This window comes from Pristiophorus japonicus, chromosome 5, assembly GCF_044704955.1.
Source record: "Pristiophorus japonicus isolate sPriJap1 chromosome 5, sPriJap1.hap1, whole genome shotgun sequence".
NCBI classification, from domain to species: Eukaryota; Metazoa; Chordata; class Chondrichthyes; family Pristiophoridae; genus Pristiophorus; species Pristiophorus japonicus.
The window spans coordinates 46,778,400-46,796,178 of NC_091981.1; the positions used below are offsets into that span (position 1 = coordinate 46,778,400).

Consider the following 17,779-nt stretch of genomic DNA (forward strand, 5'->3'; position numbering starts at 1 on the left):
TAGGTAAATCAACACCTCAACCTTGGGAGTTGTTTGCAGTAATGCTAGTTACAGCTGTGACTAAGTAAACAAAATCAGCTGTTTGGGGAAATTACATTATACTTTACATTATAATTAATACCAAAAGATTCAGGAAGTATTTTAATTCCTGGTACAGGAATTCTAAAACTGATCTGCTCCCACATTTGCAATAGGCTGAGGTTAGTATTTTGATGGCCATCACTTTCGATTGGAATCAAGTTCCTCATGAGAGCTTTTCTAAAAGCACTGCTATGACCAAAGCCAAAGTCTGCACCTGCATTAACATAGCTTTGTTGGTTTAAAACTTTCATGCTTTTATCACATGCTCCTTACCATTGTCAATTGGCTAGTCAGTTACTGCAAAATCCCCAAGGTTGAGCAGATGTGAAACCAATTTCAGAAGAGGTAGATTTAATCCCAGAGAACTGAAACCTTCTGCTCTGACAAAGCCACTGCATCTTTGAAAAAACATAATTTTACAATGCTGCATTCATCTTTACTGATGTCTGTATTTCAGAGTTGATGGCCTGAAAGCGGACATTTTGTGTAGAGCTCCCCGATAATTTTGTTAAATTCCATTTTAGTGACATTATGAATGGTGTCTGTCAGTTGTGAGCATCAATCCTCTCAAATGAAGCTTGGTTTTATACACAATGTCTGCTTCCAGGACTCCTATACCGAGCAGTTCTAAAGCACAAAACAAAGTAATCAAGAATTCAACCGTCCAGACCAAGAACATGGAGGTGAGAGAGGGAGGGGGAGGGGACAGAGCTGGATGAAGTTCACACTGTTGTACTGACTTTGGAGGAGATGCTGCTCATTGCAGTGACAGCTCCTTCTGTGACTAGTGGTTTGAGTGCTGGTGGGACATTCCATGGTTTCACACCTTCAGAGGTTGCGGATCCCACTGGTGGGGTGCAGCAAGGCACACCCAGGGCCCCAACTTCCGAGGTTGCAGATCCTAGTGGTGTGATGCAGCGCAGCGAGGCACACCCAAGGCCCCAACTTCCGAGGTTGCGGGTTCCTGTGGTGGGGTGCAGCGAGGCACACTCAGGGCCCCAACTTCCGAGGTTGCGGGTCCCAGTGGTGTAATTCAGCGAGGCACACCCAGGGCCCCACCATCTCAGGCTGCGGGTCCCAGTGGTAGTGTTATGTATGCAACACTATGTAACAGCATCCTACCGCCACTAGAGGGCGTATCTGTTGGAGTCGCAAGGGATCCCAGCATCCCTTGAAAGCACTGTATATAAGCAGGCCTCCCATGCTGTACCAGCACTCTGGAGTTAGAATAGAATAAAGAGACTAAGGTCACACTTACTCGCGTCTACAGTACTCAGTTACATTGCTTTATTTGAGATATAACAGGTAGGGTGCGAGGCATACCCATGGGGAGGAGGGGAAGGAGAGCTTGACCGCGCTCTCCTTAGGTACAGGATCTAACAGATGTGGTTCAGATAATGTCATGGAGTGCGGAGAGCATTGACCTTACCCGATCACTCCTGGACCCAATCAGTGGGGTGAGTGATGAGGTAGTGGGACTGTCGGGAGAAGTAACAGCAATGACATGAGAAATGGGAATGATGTCCGGGACTATCAGTGAGGGAATAGTGGTCATGAGAGAGGGAATGTCAGGTAGTGCAAACCACGTCATTGATGAGGAGGGAGGGAATGTTGCAGGTAGCTCAGACAGTTTTGCTCAACATGAGGGAGGGAATGTTGCAGGTCATTGAGACACTGTCCGGGCGCATGAGGGACGGCATATTAGAGTTAGCTGCTGTAATAAGGGAACACGCTCAGACCCCGCGCCCATTGGCAGAATCAACTCTCACTCCAGCCTCTGAAGAGCCCAAAGCCGAACCCTCCAACTTGCCGCCGACACCCGCCCCCCCTCAACAGGTGCGCAGTACCAGAGATCTTAGAAAGAATAAGCTTGGTACCAAGCCCAAAAACTCTGCACCACAGCCTGCGGGCAGAGGTGGTGGAGAGTCTAAAACCAAGTGCAGCGGGCGGTGTTAGAATAAGGTAGAGGATTTGGGTGGGTGCAGCCTTTCTTTGCTGTTGTAGTTATTATTATTGTTGTTACTGTTGTAATTGTTCTCAAATTAAAAGTTTTTTGTAAGTTATGTAAATTTACAAGTTTATAAGTGATCTTAAAGTAAAGTTTGATACAAGAATAATTGTATTAAAGTTAGTTAAATACAAAAGAACTGTGTTAAACTTTTGAATAAAATATATTTTACATTAAAACTTAATCATTTACATTATTTGCTCCATTAACACAACACAACATTACGGAACAGCTCCAAACAGTAAACATGGTCCATGTGGAATAGTTGTCGCTGAGCCCTCAGGCATCAGTAAAGCATTCACAGATGAGCTGCTGGCACAAGGCTCGAGCAATCGTTAAAGGGCCACGATGGCACGCCCTCCTCCGCCGTTGTGCTCCGGCCTCAGGCACTTGCATGGCTTCCTCATCCTCGCTGTTGTCCTCCTTCTCCTGCTCGTCACCTGCATCTTCCACATCATTATCATCAGCCACTCTTACCGCAGGTGGGTCTTCCACTACCAGGTGCTGCTGCCTCATGATGGCTAGGTTACGCAGCACAAAACAGTGAATTGATCGACAATCTCAGGGGAGTACAGCAAGTAGCCTCCGGCATGGTCCAGGCATCGGAAACGCTGTTTCAAGATGCCAATGGTCCTCTCTATGATGCTGCGCGTCGCAATGTACGACATGTTGTATTAACGATCAGCTTCCGTCCGGGTTACGTGTAGGGGCATCATGAGCCAGGTGGCGAGACCGTACCCTTTGTCTCCCAGTAGCCAGCTCTGCCCTTCTGGCTGCTGTTGAAAAATGGCAGATATAACGCTGTCGTGTAGGATGAACGCATCATGGGTGCTCCCAGGGTATCTTGCATTGACTGACATGATAAGATGCATGTCGTCACACACGAGCTGTACATTAATGGAGTGGAAGCCTGTACATCTCGGAATCCTCCGAAGGTGCTCGCAAGACGATGTGGGTACATTCAATGCAGCTCTGTACCTTTGGGAAGCCAGCAATCCTGGAGAAGCTCACAGCCTGTCATGGATTGCTTGGGTGGTCATGGGAACTTTATGAAGTAATAGAAACATAGAAAATAGGTGCAGGAGGAGGCCATTTGGCCTTTCGAGCCTGCACCACCATTCAATATGATCATGGCTGAACATGCAACTTCAGTACCCCACTCCTGCCTTCTCTCCATACCCCTTGATCCCTTTAGCCATAAGGGCCACATCTAACTCCCTTTTGAATATATCTAACGAACTGGCCTCAACAACTTTCTGTGGTAGAGAATGCCACAGATTCACAATTCTCTGAGTGAAGAAGTTTCTCCTCATCTCGGTCCTAAATGGCTTACCCTTTCTCCTTAGACTGTGACCCCTGGTTCTAGACTTCCCCAACATTGGGAACATTCTTCCTGCATCTAACCTATCCAATCCCGTCAGAATGTTATATGTTTCTATGAAATCCCCTCTCATTCTTCTAAATCACAGTGAATATAAGCCTAGTTGATCCAGTCTTTCTTCATGGGTCAGTCCTGCCATCCCGGGAATCAGTCTGGTGAACCTTCGCTGCACTCCCTCAATAGCAAGCATGTCCTTCCTCAGATTAGGAGACCAAAACTGTACAGAATATTCAAGGTGCATACTGTGCAGCCGTCACCTGGCAAATGCAGACATGTGTTGCATGTTGAGAGATGGCGCACACATCTTCAGTTGTAGCTTGTAACGATCCGGAGGCATAGAATAAAAGTGCAGCTGTAACCTTCACTTCAACTGACAAAGCAGTCATCCTGATGATTCTAGTTTGCAGGTCTGCTTTGACCAACTCACAGATCTCACTTACAACTTATTTGCGGAAACGCAGCCTTCTGTCATAGTCTGCATCACTCAGGTGGCGATACGAACACCTGTCTCGATATACCCGAGGTGGATAAGGCCTCCTGCCCAGTACCCTACGGGCTCTGATGTTCCTGATACGATGACATCCTACATAGCACCATGATGCAGAAGGCTCGCACAAGGTATGGCATTGTCAGTATTGCCCCCAAACTTAAATTTAACCTTTGGAAGAAGCTCAAAATGGCAGGAAGGACAGGTTCGCAGTTCTCTCTCTCCCCAAGGTCTGTATGGATGGACCACACCCAAGGTCTTGTGACTTCTCCTCTCTGCCCCCCCACCCCCCCATCCCCTTAACTAATTGCAGTCTTGTGACTTCTCTCCCCCCCGACCCCATACCCTCATTGCAGTCTTCAGAAGCCTTCCGACCGCCACCTCGCTACCCGGGGTACCCCCCCCCAATCCCCCACGGCTTGTTTTCTAGGCGAGCCTTGAGCCAGTGTGTCCGGGCGCGGGGCCAATTCTGCCAGCCAAAGCTACGACCCTCCAGCCCTGCTGTAAGACGTTTAGTGGTGGCGTGTGAGTGAGTGAAAAAGAGAGAAAAAACTTCTGAAATCCAACAAATTTACATTTACTACGTTGACTGGTAATAAAAGTTGAACTTTATTATTGATTTTTTTTTTAAAACAGTGTTCTGACTCCTTCCAAAATCTTCGATTTAAAAACAATGGCGTCTTTCAGCACCGATTTCTTAATGTGCGCTGGCTTTTTTAAGTGCCCAGAAGGTTTTGCAGGAGTGGCCAGATATGCTGACCTCGGAGGGAAAAATGTTGGCCAAACTGCGAAAAATTATAAAAACCGGCGCAGACATGAGGGGACGTTAAAAAAAAACTGGCCTAGAAAAATCGTAACTAAGTCAGTTACGCCACCGCAAATCGCAGGGGGAAACTTGGAAAAAAATAAATACACCAAAAGAAAATGTGCACATGACCAGGGAAAATTGAACCCATGGAGATGGGAAGAGAGGGATGGAATCAAAGGGAAAGTAACAAGATGCCTAACTAAAATAATACATTGTTTTTAAAAAGAACCTTGGTGTTCCATGGATGTTTTCTCAGCTGGAGATATTTATGATACCAGAGAAACTTATGCAGGGATAGGAGGTCTCATTTCAACGTGAATATTGCAAAGATTGGAATGGTCACAATTCCAGACCTCAACTGGCTCAGAAATAGCCTTTGAAACCAGTTTACCAATTCCAAAATGGGCATTGTCTGAAAGAAAGGTTTCTACGGTGTTTTTTTTGAAGGAACAAAGGTTAGAATAGTTAGCAGAGAGTATATTATGTAAAATTAGGAGTTAAGTAATCGAATAAGTGAGCAAACAAAAAATTTAAATACAGAAAGAAAGCAGTTGTTTTAAATTAATTTCAGAATCATGAGAGAACTGAAAACTGAAAAATCAGTAGGCCCAGGGAGCAGGAATTTTCCACACCAGCTGGAGGTATAAGTTTACTGCTAGGATTACTGCTCAGATACAGATCAGCTGTGATCTTATTGAGCGGCATAGCAGGCTCAAGAGCCTACTCCTACTTTACTTCTATACCTGTACAAAAGAAAATAAACTAAAAGTCTTCCAAAGCAGCAAGATACTTTCGATCATTAGAGTGCTGCAGTACAGCTTTACTTTCGAGCTGAAGCTGGAGGGCTTTGCGCTTAAAATTAACATGGAGAATTAGTCTTCTCCAACCACAAGGCTACAGAACCTATGAAGAAGAAAACATTTTTCCCAGGAGAGGTTATGTTCTATGTTTTTTTCTGCACTTAGTACACTGCATCAGAGTGACTTACAGGTGCAGTATATAGAGGCTTTGAAAAAGCTCAATGGACCCAATATAAGAAGTCCCATCTGGCCATCAGTGATGGGTTACTGAACCAACTGCTGCCAATATTCCTGGCATCCCTCAAAGATGAGGGCTAGGTAAAACTCCTAAAGGTTAATCTGAAGAGCTTCAAGATTTGGAACAGTAACAGAATCAGACCATGACATTCAACCTCCAACGTGTCAACAGGGTCAAATAATTCCACAGAAATGGCCATGATGGACTAAGTCACAAGTGAAGGGCCATCTTTCTCTTTGCAAAATTCTATATCCAAAAACTCCAAGTTCCTTAGTAGAGTAGAAGGTCACTACTGTTTAAGGCAGGTTTGGGTACTCCTCTTACTATAGGAACAAGCATGTTTATGCTCCCTGTCACTTCTCAAACTGCACTGCTGAAAAAAGGTAAGCCATGTACCATTAGCTCATGCCACACCATACCATTCTGGAAGACACATGAATATCAAGGACTCAAGGGGGGCTAATATAACAATAAGGGGCTCAAGTTTTAGCCCCAGCTGTTAACATTGTACATTAATGATTTAGATGAGGGGATTAAATGTAGTATCTCCAAATTTGCGGATGATACTAAGTTGGGTGACAGTGTGAGCTGCGAGGAGGATGCTATGAGGCTGCAGAGTGACTTGGATAGGTTGTTAGGTGAGTGGGCAAATGCATGGCAGATGAAGTATAATGTGGATAAATGTGAGGTTATCCACTTTGGTGGTAAAAACAGAGAGACAGACTATTATCTGAATGGTGACAGATTAGGAAAAGGGGAGGTGCAACGAGACCTAGATGTCATGGTACATCAGTCATTGAAGGTTGGCATGCAGGTACAGCAGGCGGTTAAGAAAGCAAATGGCATGTTGGCCTTCATAGCAAGGGGATTTGAGTACAGGGGCAGGGAGGTGTTACTACAGTTGTACAGGGCCTTGGTGAGGCTACACCTGGAGTATTGTGTACAGTTTTGGTCTCCAAACTTGAGGAAGGACATTCTTGCTATTGAGGGAGTGCAGCGAAGGTTCACCAGACTGATTCCCGGGATGGCGGGACTGACATATCAAGAAAGACTGGATCAACTGGGCTTGTATTCACTGGAGTTAAGAAGAATGAGAGGGGATCTCATAGAAGCGTTTAAAATTCTGACGGGTTTAGACAGGTTAGATGCAGGAAGAATGTTCCCAATGTTGGGGAAGTCCAGAACCAGGCGTCACAGTCTAAGGATAAGGGGTAAGCCATTTAGGACCGAGATGAGGAGATACTTCTTCACCCAGAGAGTGGTGAACCTGTGAAATTCTCTACCACAGAAAGTTGTTGAGGCCAATTCACTAAATATATTCAAAAAGGAGTTAGATGTAGTCCTTACTATAAGGGGGATCAAGGGGTATGGCGAGAAAGCAGGAATGGGGTACTGAAGTTGCATGTTCAGCCATGAACTCATTGACTGGCGGTGCAGGCTCGAAGGGCCGAATGGCCTACTCCTGCACCTATTTTCTATGTTTCTATGTCTATGTGCAGCTAACGAGCCAGCTGCTCTCTGGCCTTCTTAAAGGGTTTGCAGCTAGGCCCTGAGGAGGATAGGAGATGTGTTGAAGGATGGCTGGTGCTGCTGGACCAAGAAGAGCAAGTAGATTTTCGGATGCTGAGTTGGACACCTTGATGCAGGCTGTGGAAGGAAGAAGGCGAGTCCTTTACCCAGACGCGGGGAGACCCACTTGCGAGGTCTTTACAAATGCATGGAGGGAGGCTGCTGTGGAGGTCTCCGGGACTGCCATGCAGTTCTGAAAACGGCTGAACATATATGGACTGGTGACTGGTGGTGGCGAAGCGGACGTCCAAATCCTAACACCCTTGGAGAGGGTGGAAGCGCTTGTCAGGAGACATGCTGCCTTCCCTGTGGCCACTGGTACTGGCGATGCCGATGTGGGTAAGTGAGAACTTCCTTTAATACTATCTCTCCGTGAATGCACAGCCTTTCCTTCCAAAAGAGTGCTAGTTGCAGCCTCCATGCGTCAATCCCCTACCTCCTCCTCACGGCAGCCCTTCTCCCATTAATGCTTTCAGATGAGATTCTGAGTGGCAGCACAGGACAGAGGGAGCCAGCACCCGTCAGCCTAGTGCCAGGCCTCGATGATACCCTTGAGGGCACAAGTTCCAATATGCCTATTGACAACATGGAGGACATTGAGGGCTCCAGCCTTGCTGACACCCTGGAGCGCACTCCATCTTTTGGGGATCTCATTGATGAGAAACAGGAAGAGGAGGACACTGCTGGCACCAACACGTCACTGCTCCCACCCACACGCGCCAGCTCGGATTCTGGGAGTGCGCGGGCCGATCTACTTCAGATAGTACAGGGATCTGCACTGGGTGTTGCACCGGGGCAGAGGGCTGCAGCATGGTGACGCGGCTAGGCAAACTCAGGTTCCATCTCTCCGGGGGGAGGGGGGCGGTGGGGGCGAGTCCGCATCAGAGTTCTGCTGAGGAGGACTCAGGCGAGCTCATCAATGTAGCAGCTTATGAGCAACGGGTGAAGGACATGCATTCCCAGATATTGGGGGTACTGGCAAGGGTGCCAGAGAGCCTGTCGGAAGTGGTGAGGAGCGTGGAGGAGTCCGCCTCCCACATAGTCGACATTCTGTGCAGTCCATGGAGCCCATCATTGCCAGTGTGCAGGCGATGATGGATTCCCAGATTGTTCATGCGGATTCAACTGTGATGCCACAACCTGTAGGTGATGTGACAGCTGCCATTGCAGCACAGGCGCGAGGGAACGAGTGCATCGGTGCTGATTTGGAGAGGATGGCCTTATACACTCTGCCCAACAGGCCACGGAGCGTCAAACTGCTGCCATGTCTGCTGGCTTTGAGACTCTGGCTGCTCTCATGCAGTCTCAGCTCGATGCCACCCGACACCTCAGTGTTGTCTTCGTGACTGGGTCCACCATGGGCCACGGGGGGGTCCATTCAGTGTTGCGCCACAGCACCTACCTGGCCTCCCTCAGATTGGTGGTGGTGGTAATGTGCCACCCCCGGTGAGTGACTCAGGCTTCTCAGCCAGGATTAAGGATGATGTGCTCCCTCAGGATTGCAGCATTCCTGGCCCCAGACCAGTCACTCCACCAGTGCCTCCACGCATAGTCTTGCCCAAGCCAAGCCAGACTGAACTCTGCCAGGAAGGTGTTAACTAATCTGCAGCCGGGCCTTCTAGGCCCAAAGCTGATCGAGGGCGTCCTAGAAGGACATCTGCAGCTTCCACACAGAAAACACAGCAGCCTTCCCAGATCCATGAGGCAGCCACAGGGGAGACACTTAGGTGTAGTAATAGATTAGGCACGGGTAAGAGGGGTTATAAGGAAATGCACAAGGGTGAGAAATTATGATGTTATGCAAGTTTTTTGGGCATTTTTTGTTCTATTACTCTTTTGCAATGATTTGGATTACATGATAAAATCTTTATTTTTTTACACCCATATCTGGGCAGGTGTCTCATTTGAGAGTGGGCAATTATATATGAAGGCACTCATTGGGATGGCCATGGAAAATAGAAGCTGAAGGGTCATGTGAGCATGAAATTATGTGAATCAGGCAGCAATCAGACGTCTCTGCACCTCACTTGCAGGATTGGAATGGCGACAACGTCTCCTGGGTGGTTGGCGACGAGGATCCTGGTCCTCCTCCTCCTCCTCTGCCTCCTCTGGTGGTACTGCTGGCTCAACCTTTAGCAGCTGGCCCTTCATGAGAGCCAGGTTGTGCAGCATGCAGAAGACCAGCACGAACATGGAGACCCGTTCAGGAGAGTACTGCAAAGTACCACCAGACCGGTCCAGGCAATGGAACCTCTGTTTGAGTATCCCGATGCAATGCTTGATGATGCATCTGGTACCAGAATGAGCGTCATTGTAGGCATGCTCGGCCGCAATCCTGGGGTTCCAAAGTGGAGTCAGCAGCCAAGTGGACAGGGGATATCTCTTGTCCCCAAGCAGCCATTCACAATTCTGGTTTGGCCCGGTGAAGACAGTGGGCACATTGCTCTGGCGCATGATGAAAGAATCGTGGCTGCTGCCTAGATACCTGGCATCAACTGCCAGGATCCTACGCTGGTGTTCGCACATTAGCTGCACGTTCAGGGAGTGGAATCTCTTTCTGTTGATAAAGTGTTCGGGATGGTATTGAGAATTGGGAGATGTTCGATATGTCTGCAGTTGCAGACTGAAAAGACCCAGTCACATAAAAGTTGAGAGCTATGGTGACCTTCGTCTCAATGCTGAGAGCTGTCTTGAGCCTTGTCTGAGGCTGCAGATCTTGCCACAGGACATTGCATAGCTCCCTCCGTATGTCCTTTCTAAAATCTACACCTTCGCAAACATTGCTCATCACTGAATTCCAGGAAGGAAAACTGACATCGGTAGACCCTTTGACGGTAGGGCCTCCTTCCCCCAGGTCCATGCTGGGCCCCACCGATGGCACCTGACAGATCGCCTTCTCCCTGTTCATGGCCTGGAGCCTCTGTAGGCTAGTGCTGGCAAGGCTCCTGGCCCAGTATAGTGTGAGGGGTCAGCGTACCTGACCCTGCTCCTCAAGCCAGCTCCCTCCCGATCATCCTCTCTACGTGGAGGTCTGCGGCCTTCTGCGGGCCTTTTTTTCTGTTGGACAACCATGGCTTCTGCCTCCCTTGCCCGCTGCCTCTGCACCCGTTGCTGATGGCACTGCTTTCTCCTCATGCCAGCCTGCCTCGCAAGGTGCACAAGGCATTGCCCTGCGAACACTGCGCCCATTCTGGCTGAAGGCTCGACCCTCCCAAGCAAGCCTATGTGTAGCAGAGAATGAGGCCCACAGGCCACGACTAATCAAAGAGTCAAAAAGTTTGCTACCCTCACAAAGTTCTGTAAAATCCGTTGCAGGTTTAGCAAAATTCTGCAGAGAAATCCGAAAAAAGTTTGGACAGCAAATACCCGATCGCACAAATTCTCCGTTCTCCTCCTCTGGCGGTCTAGAGCAGCCCCACAAAAATGCACCAACCCAAAAAGCTGGCGGGGGCACCGTCAGGAAAAAAGGCTGTTTTTTAAAATATTGAATATGGGTGGTGTAACCGCCCGGCGCACTTTGATGACATCATCACGACCGCAGAACCCACACCGCAGCGGAAGTCGGCAGTTTGGAGCGGAAGTGGACACCGCCCCAAAACTGAATATGAGTCGCAGGGGCCAGTCGAGTAGAACGCAATGGCCACTCGATTCCGCCACATGGCCGCCGCAAACCCGCGGTAACAAGCCTTATCAGGACCCTGAACTTCGGCCCCAAAGTATCTAGAAGTAGCGCAGAAAAGACACAAAAACATAATTGAAACATCAAGCTATTACATGAGGAATCACAACCTTCCAACATGAACTGAAACTATAATGCATATATTGAAGTTAGCTATATTTTAGGTCACCATTCACTGGCCGGAAGAGCAGAAAGCTGATCTGCTCCAGTGCCATTTCTATTACTACTCTGTAGCCAGCTGCTAGAAATGAATGTCCTACAATCTTCTGCTCCTTCCCATCATATCTTCCAAAGCCAAGCCATTTTATTAACTGGGAGCAAAATGCCCATGGTGCTTTATTACAATCACCACCTTAACAGCAAAAAGACAAAACTACCCTTAGTGAAAATAAAATAAACTTAATTCCTAAAATGATATTCACCTTATCAGATATAGTCAAACTCGAGAAATGCCACGTACAAAGATGAAGTTTCAAAAATGTTGGACTACCTTTGTTCAATATTACTGTATGCTGTTGGCTAAGATTAGAGTACAAAATTCATTTTTCTGTTCCATAATGTAATTGGGCGAAAAATTGAATAGATTAGTACCACCCGTTAGCGCTCATGAGGGGCATTACCGAGAGCTAAAGGGTTATCCGCCCAGGTGCAGCGATATTAGCACCACTTGCCAACTTGATTAGGGTTTTAGCAGCGGCACTAATACCTAGCGGCAGGGAATGTTGCACCAGTGTGCAATGCCCAGGCAGCACCACAGAAGCCAACTTCGATGTTTTCGTCTGCCTTACCGCCTGGAGTTTACTCGCCAGAAAAAACAGGCGTTCACAGCTGTCTCGGGATAATAATGAAAGAGATAAGTGAATCAGGTAAGATTTAGAGATTTTGTTTCACTTTAATTGTATTGATTTTACTTTATTTGGTGTTCCTGGTGTGTAAATTAGTTGCATTGCAATTTAATTTTTTTTCTAGGATTTCCAGCTAACTTTCTCTTTGAGCGCTAGGATGCCGGCAATTTAACGCCAGAACTTCAATAGCGCTACCGGCATAGAGCCCCAAGAGAAGTGTGGAATGCTTCCCTTAGCGGTCCACTCCACTCTTAGGGTGCTGAAAATCAAAATCAGTATTGCCGGCGCTAAATATTGCCTGGTGCTAAACTTAGTAACCAGGCAATATGAACGCCTTAAACCAGACATATTCAATTTCCCCCCCATTGATTCTTATGTCCACTACAACAATGATTATTATTCATGGTTACATAACGAGTCATACACTGTCATGACCTATCAATTATTGATTTATGAAAATAAAATACCAGACCCAAAATACTGGTCTACGGTTATCAACAAGGATAAACCCTTTTTTTAAATATTAAAACAGGCAAAACAGAAATATTAAACATTGTCACTTGATAGAGTTAATCAAATTTGGAATAACCTGTAGTAAATTTAGTGACCATCTCCACTGGCACATTGTACATTTTTAAATTTTGAAATAATACAAGACCCCTATTTTTGTTTAATTATAATGATATAGATTATGTAAAGTTTGTTTCAAGAGCTATGAATCAACTACATTAGTTCAACTAGACTGAAGGTACTTTCAGGCTGTTGTTTTGTATTCCTGGCCACAGTCATGTGTTCTGATTATTCAAAAAAAGACATCAATTTAGATTACACGTATCAATGTGAAAAGGAACTGGCCCTTTGAAATGGGGTTATTTTCAGGAAGTGCATCAGAATTAATTTATAAATCAAACATTCTTTGAAAACAGAGCAACTTTTAAAATGCTATTAATGTGCGTTTCAGTTTACAATGTTAGGTTGAAGTAGAGCATTTTGGTACTTCAATTCAGTAACCCTTTACCTTGGTATTATTTTCTGTGTGGTGCTTGGCAGAGGCCTGAAGCTGGTTCACCCAGTAGAATCTTTCTTTGGCATCCCCCGCTGCAGTGCAGAAAGTAGACATACATTTTAGTACAAGAAAAGCATAACAACACACTGGATTTTAAAGAAATGCAGAATAAAAGCAAAATGGCACCATTTACTCTCAGCATATTCATTACACATCTGTAAGAGGCTTAAACAAGACAGGTAGCCGAGCTGCATGTAAATAGTATAGCACCTGAATATTCTCAATGCAAACTCCAGTTTGAAGTATCTAAAAACATCAAAAAAGGTATTTCTGCAACTGGCAAGATCCAGCTTTCAAATATAACAGAATAGGTGAAAAGTCAGGGATAAAAACAATCATCAGTCTAGCACACAAGAACTAGCACCTAATTATTCCAGTGCAGCCTTCGACTGCCTGAGGATAAGAGTGTTTGAAGATCAGGCCCTCAAAACTGCCACCAAGCTCATGGTCTACAGGGCTGTATGGCTCAGCTCAAGTTGCTGGAGAAATATCACCAACGATGTCTCTGCAAGATCCCCTACAAATCCCCTGGGAGGACAGACGCACCAACATCAGCGTCCTCGTCCAGGCTAACATCCCCAACACTGAAGCACTGACCACACTCGATCAGCTCAGCTGGGCAGGCCACATGGTTCGCATGCCAGACACGAGACTCCCAAAGCAAGTGCTCTACTCTGAGCTCCTTCACGGCAAACGAGCCAAAGGTGGGCAGCAGAATAGTTACAAGGACACCCTCAAAGCCTCCCTGATAGTGCGACAGCCCCACTGACACCTGGGAGTCCCTGGCCCAAGACCGCCCGAAGTGGAGGAAGTGCATCCGAGAGGGTGCTGAGTACCTCGAGTCTCAACGCCAAGAGCATGCAGAAATCAAGTACAGGCAGCGGAAAGAGCGTGCAGCAAACCAGTCCCACCCACCCCCTTCCCTCAACGACTATCTGTTTCACCTGTGACAGGGACTGCGGTTCTCATATTGGACTGTTCAGCCACCAAAGAACTCACTTCAGGAGTGGAAGCAAGTCTTCCTCGAATCCGAGTGACTGCCTATAATGAATAACCCAATTTTTATTGCTTCCATTATTCAGCTTGGTAAATTATTCCAAACCTTCATCACCGGAGCAAAGAGGTTTTTCCTGATATATCTCGTCAAATGTTGAACTCTCTTTCTTGGCCAACTTTGTTTATGTTGCCATAATTATCTGGGTTTACTTTTATCACAATTTTTTTTTAAATAAGGGTGTCCTTTAATGTCCTTCTTTCTAGACTGGAAAGCTTAAATTTCTCTAATACTATACAAAATTTAAAAAAAAAAATGCATTAACCCAGTTTCTCGCTCCACAGTGGCTGCCTGGCCTGCTGAGTATTTCCAGTTTTAAATTTTAGATTACCAGCATCCGCAGTATTTTGCTTTTGTATTAAATTTCTCTAATTGTCCCTCATATTCATTCTCTTCTCACACTTGGAATCAGTATTATTGCTCTTTTCAATATTCTTTCCAATGCAAGTATATATTTTTGTGGATTTGTGGCCAACACTGAACACAGTATTCCAAGTGTGGCCTAACCAGGGCATTTGTAAAGCTTTAGCATATCTTCTGAAGACTTGTAAAGCTAGAAATTATAATAATACCAGATGAATATTTAACATGTTTGTAGGACAGTCCTCTGGGATTTTAATAGAGGTATTAACATAGTTGCTTTAAATGGGTTAACATTTGTCAAAATAGTGAATAGATAACGGTCAAGAGTGTGTATGCATTCATCCATTATTTCCTGTGACCATGATTTCTAGTTTATGTTCTGGCTATATATATATATATATATATATTATATATCCTTGTATCTCAATAGCTATCCCAGTGCTTTATACTGAAAGTGAGGAATCACTAATCCTGCCAAGTACAGTTCTAAATCTCCCTATACGAATCAATTCCATTCATATGTTTATATCCAACATTTTTCAACTTCTGTTATGCAAGAGATTTAATTTTCGATGTATAATCAAGTCAAATCCTTCTGCTATAACATAGACTAGAACCTCCACTTTTGTGCTTATCGCCCAAAAATGGGTGTTAAAAAGGGTTTTCTGATCGCCGGCTTCTCACCCACTCTCAAAACATCTGGTTTCCATTTTTGAAAATGGGCGTTACCGCGAGCGATATCAAATGGGCGGTAGCGTTAAATTTTTGACCTTGTGCCGTAAAGTGTGGCCATCCTTAGCAACGGCATGGCAACGCTCGATTCCCGCAATTCAGGAGGTCAAGGGTCATCATGACATGCACAGAAGAGGAGAGAGAGAGAGAGAGAGAGAGCTCAGCGGCACTGAAAGCGTGTGTGGCTGTGGTGTGTGCTTGTTTGGCTGTTGTGGGAGGAACAGTGATTCACCAGCAGCAAAAAGCCTACTAAGCACCAAGTTTTTGTCCAACAAAGAAGATATAACATGGAAGGGATGGAGGCGGCCCTGGAGCTGGTAGCCAGGAACACTGATGGCAGAGGGCTCCCAAGGTGACACACCCCCATTGCCGACGACACAAGAGCCAGCAGTAACATCTTGCTTATGTCTCGGAGCATGTTCCCACCTTGGGACCGTCCTCTCCCGTATCCGTCCAAGCAGCGCTTCGACCGTTCCCCCCGTGCCCCCCAATGAAGCATCGCCTGAGGACCTCCTCAGACAGGCGGCTTGGAGTCAGGAGGGGAGGAGAAGCTGGGGAGGCAGGAGGGGGGCAGTGAAAGGGTTGGTTTGTACAGAAATAATGATTTCAGACTAATGTTCGGTTTAAATGTTTTTTATTTAACAAAATCTTGTAGTACATTGGCTCAGATAGCTGCACCATTACACGCTGGTGATTCCTTAGCATCAAATGGTATAATCACACTTAACTTCAATAAACTTAAACTTTAACTGTCACCAAGGTGATGCCCATCATTGATGTATGTATGACTTGCACACCCAGCAGTGTGTCAGCCTTGTAAATAACACCAATTTTCTTTCAGGCAAAGCGATTATTGATGAGCTCCTGACGCAAGGCTCTTGCAGCTATCATGCCACCATGGGCCCTTTCACGCAGTCTACAGGGGGGGCAGGGGCATGGTTTCAACGTCAGCCTGATTGTCTGGCCCGATGTCAGCGTCCGCCTCCTCGTCCTCCTCTTTCACACTTTGGTGAGGTGGACTATCAGACTCAGGCAATTCTTCTCCTCTCCTAATAGCCAAGTTGTGTAGCATGGGGCACACCACCACGAACTGAGCTACCTGCTCAGGGTGGTATTGGAGCTCGCCTCCCAAGTGGTCCAGGCAAAGCCCTGCTTCAGCACTCCAATGGTTTTCTCCATGATATTGAGAGATGCTCTTATTGTATCGCCTCTCGGCCTCGGTGTGGGTGTCACGCAGGGTGGTCATCAGCCAGGTGGAGAGGCCATATTCTTTATCCCCAAGCATCCAGCATTGATCTTGTGGCTCATTGTTAAACAAGTCAGATACAGTGCTCTCACGAAGGATGTGAGCATCATGGATGCTGCCTGGAAATTGAGCATTCGCTGCCAGTATAATTTGCTGGTGGTCGACAACCAGCTGGACATTCAGGGAGTGGAATCCCTTGCGGTTCATGAAAACCTCTGCATCCTGAAAAGATGCCCGCATCGCGATGTGCGTACAGTCTATTGCTCCCTGCACCTTGGGGAAGTTTGCAATTCTAGAGAAACTTAGAGCCCTCTCACGCTGTGCCTCCCTGGTCATAGGGAAGCTGATCAAGTCCCTCCTGCGTGCATACAGGGCTTCAGTGATCTGTCTAATGCAGCGATGTGTGGCATGCTGAAAAAGTCCTCAAATGCCGCCAGCTGTGGCCTGAAAAGAATCCGAGGCGTAGAACAACAGTGCCGCAGTGACTTTGACCTCAACGGACAGTGCAGGACTGATGGTGCTGGCAGGTTGCAGATCTGCCCTTATCAGGTGGCATACCTCAGTGATAACCTCTTTGTGGAAGCGCAGTCTCCAAAGGCAGGTGGTGTCGGGCAAATCGAGGTAAGAATGCTCTCCTTGTACTTGCAGGGGGGTGCAACGTCTGGTCCTCCTCATCTGTCTGTCACTTCTTACATTGGGCACATAATGCAGTGGAGCGTTCCTTCGGCGAAGTCGAGTCTGCTGCATGTATTTGGTCACCAAGAGAGGGTGAGAAAGGACAGGCCCCATTGCAGTAGCTCTCTGTTTTCCACCAATTGCTCACAAACAAGGAATGTCCCGACGAACACACCTCTTCAATTCCAATCGGTCACAGTATGGTCAAGATATTTTTAAAGAGATGTTCACATCAAATCCAATGACCTGCAGAGTACATCAAAACTCCGACAAGGTTGAAGCTCAGCAGCCTTTTAAAGGACACGACATGTGACCTAGAACTCGGCATCCATAATGCTGTGATTCGTTCCGGTTAGACCCACTTTTTGTGGGCGAGCGATATAGTGGGCAATGTGGTGAAATTGACAATGGGCGATCTCCATGGCCGCTAGTTTGGGTAAATATGCTGGTAACAACAAAAAAATAGTGGGCGGGTGTTCTGCTGATTTCGCCTAAAAAAGTGGGCGGGTGATAATATTTTTTCTCGGCGTTAAGCACATGGGGAAAGTAACGGTCAGCGATAAGTTTCCGAAAAATGCCCGCCAGTTTCCATTTTGTGCCAAAATGGCCGATATACGTCATTTCAGCTGTAAAATGGGGTTTAAGTGAGTGTTAAGCATGCAAAAAAAGTGGAGGTCCTAGCCCCATATGATTAACATACACCTCCTGGGCAGTTTTTAAATTTGGGCATAAATCTTTAGGAAGTAC

The 17,779-nt window shown here is 46.5% G+C and overlaps 1 protein-coding gene across 2 annotated transcripts in view; it reads right to left on the reverse strand.

Moving 5' to 3' along the window:
• The window catches only part of osbpl10b (oxysterol binding protein-like 10b), a 347,280-nt gene that overhangs the window by 251,727 nt on the left and 77,774 nt on the right, over positions 1-17,779 (reverse strand). For both annotated transcript variants that reach the window (XM_070880587.1, XM_070880585.1), the window contains exon 3: positions 12,915-12,994. In XM_070880587.1, the coding sequence (XP_070736688.1) occupies positions 12,915-12,994 (80 nt within the window). The remainder of the gene's footprint in view (positions 1-12,914; positions 12,995-17,779) is intronic.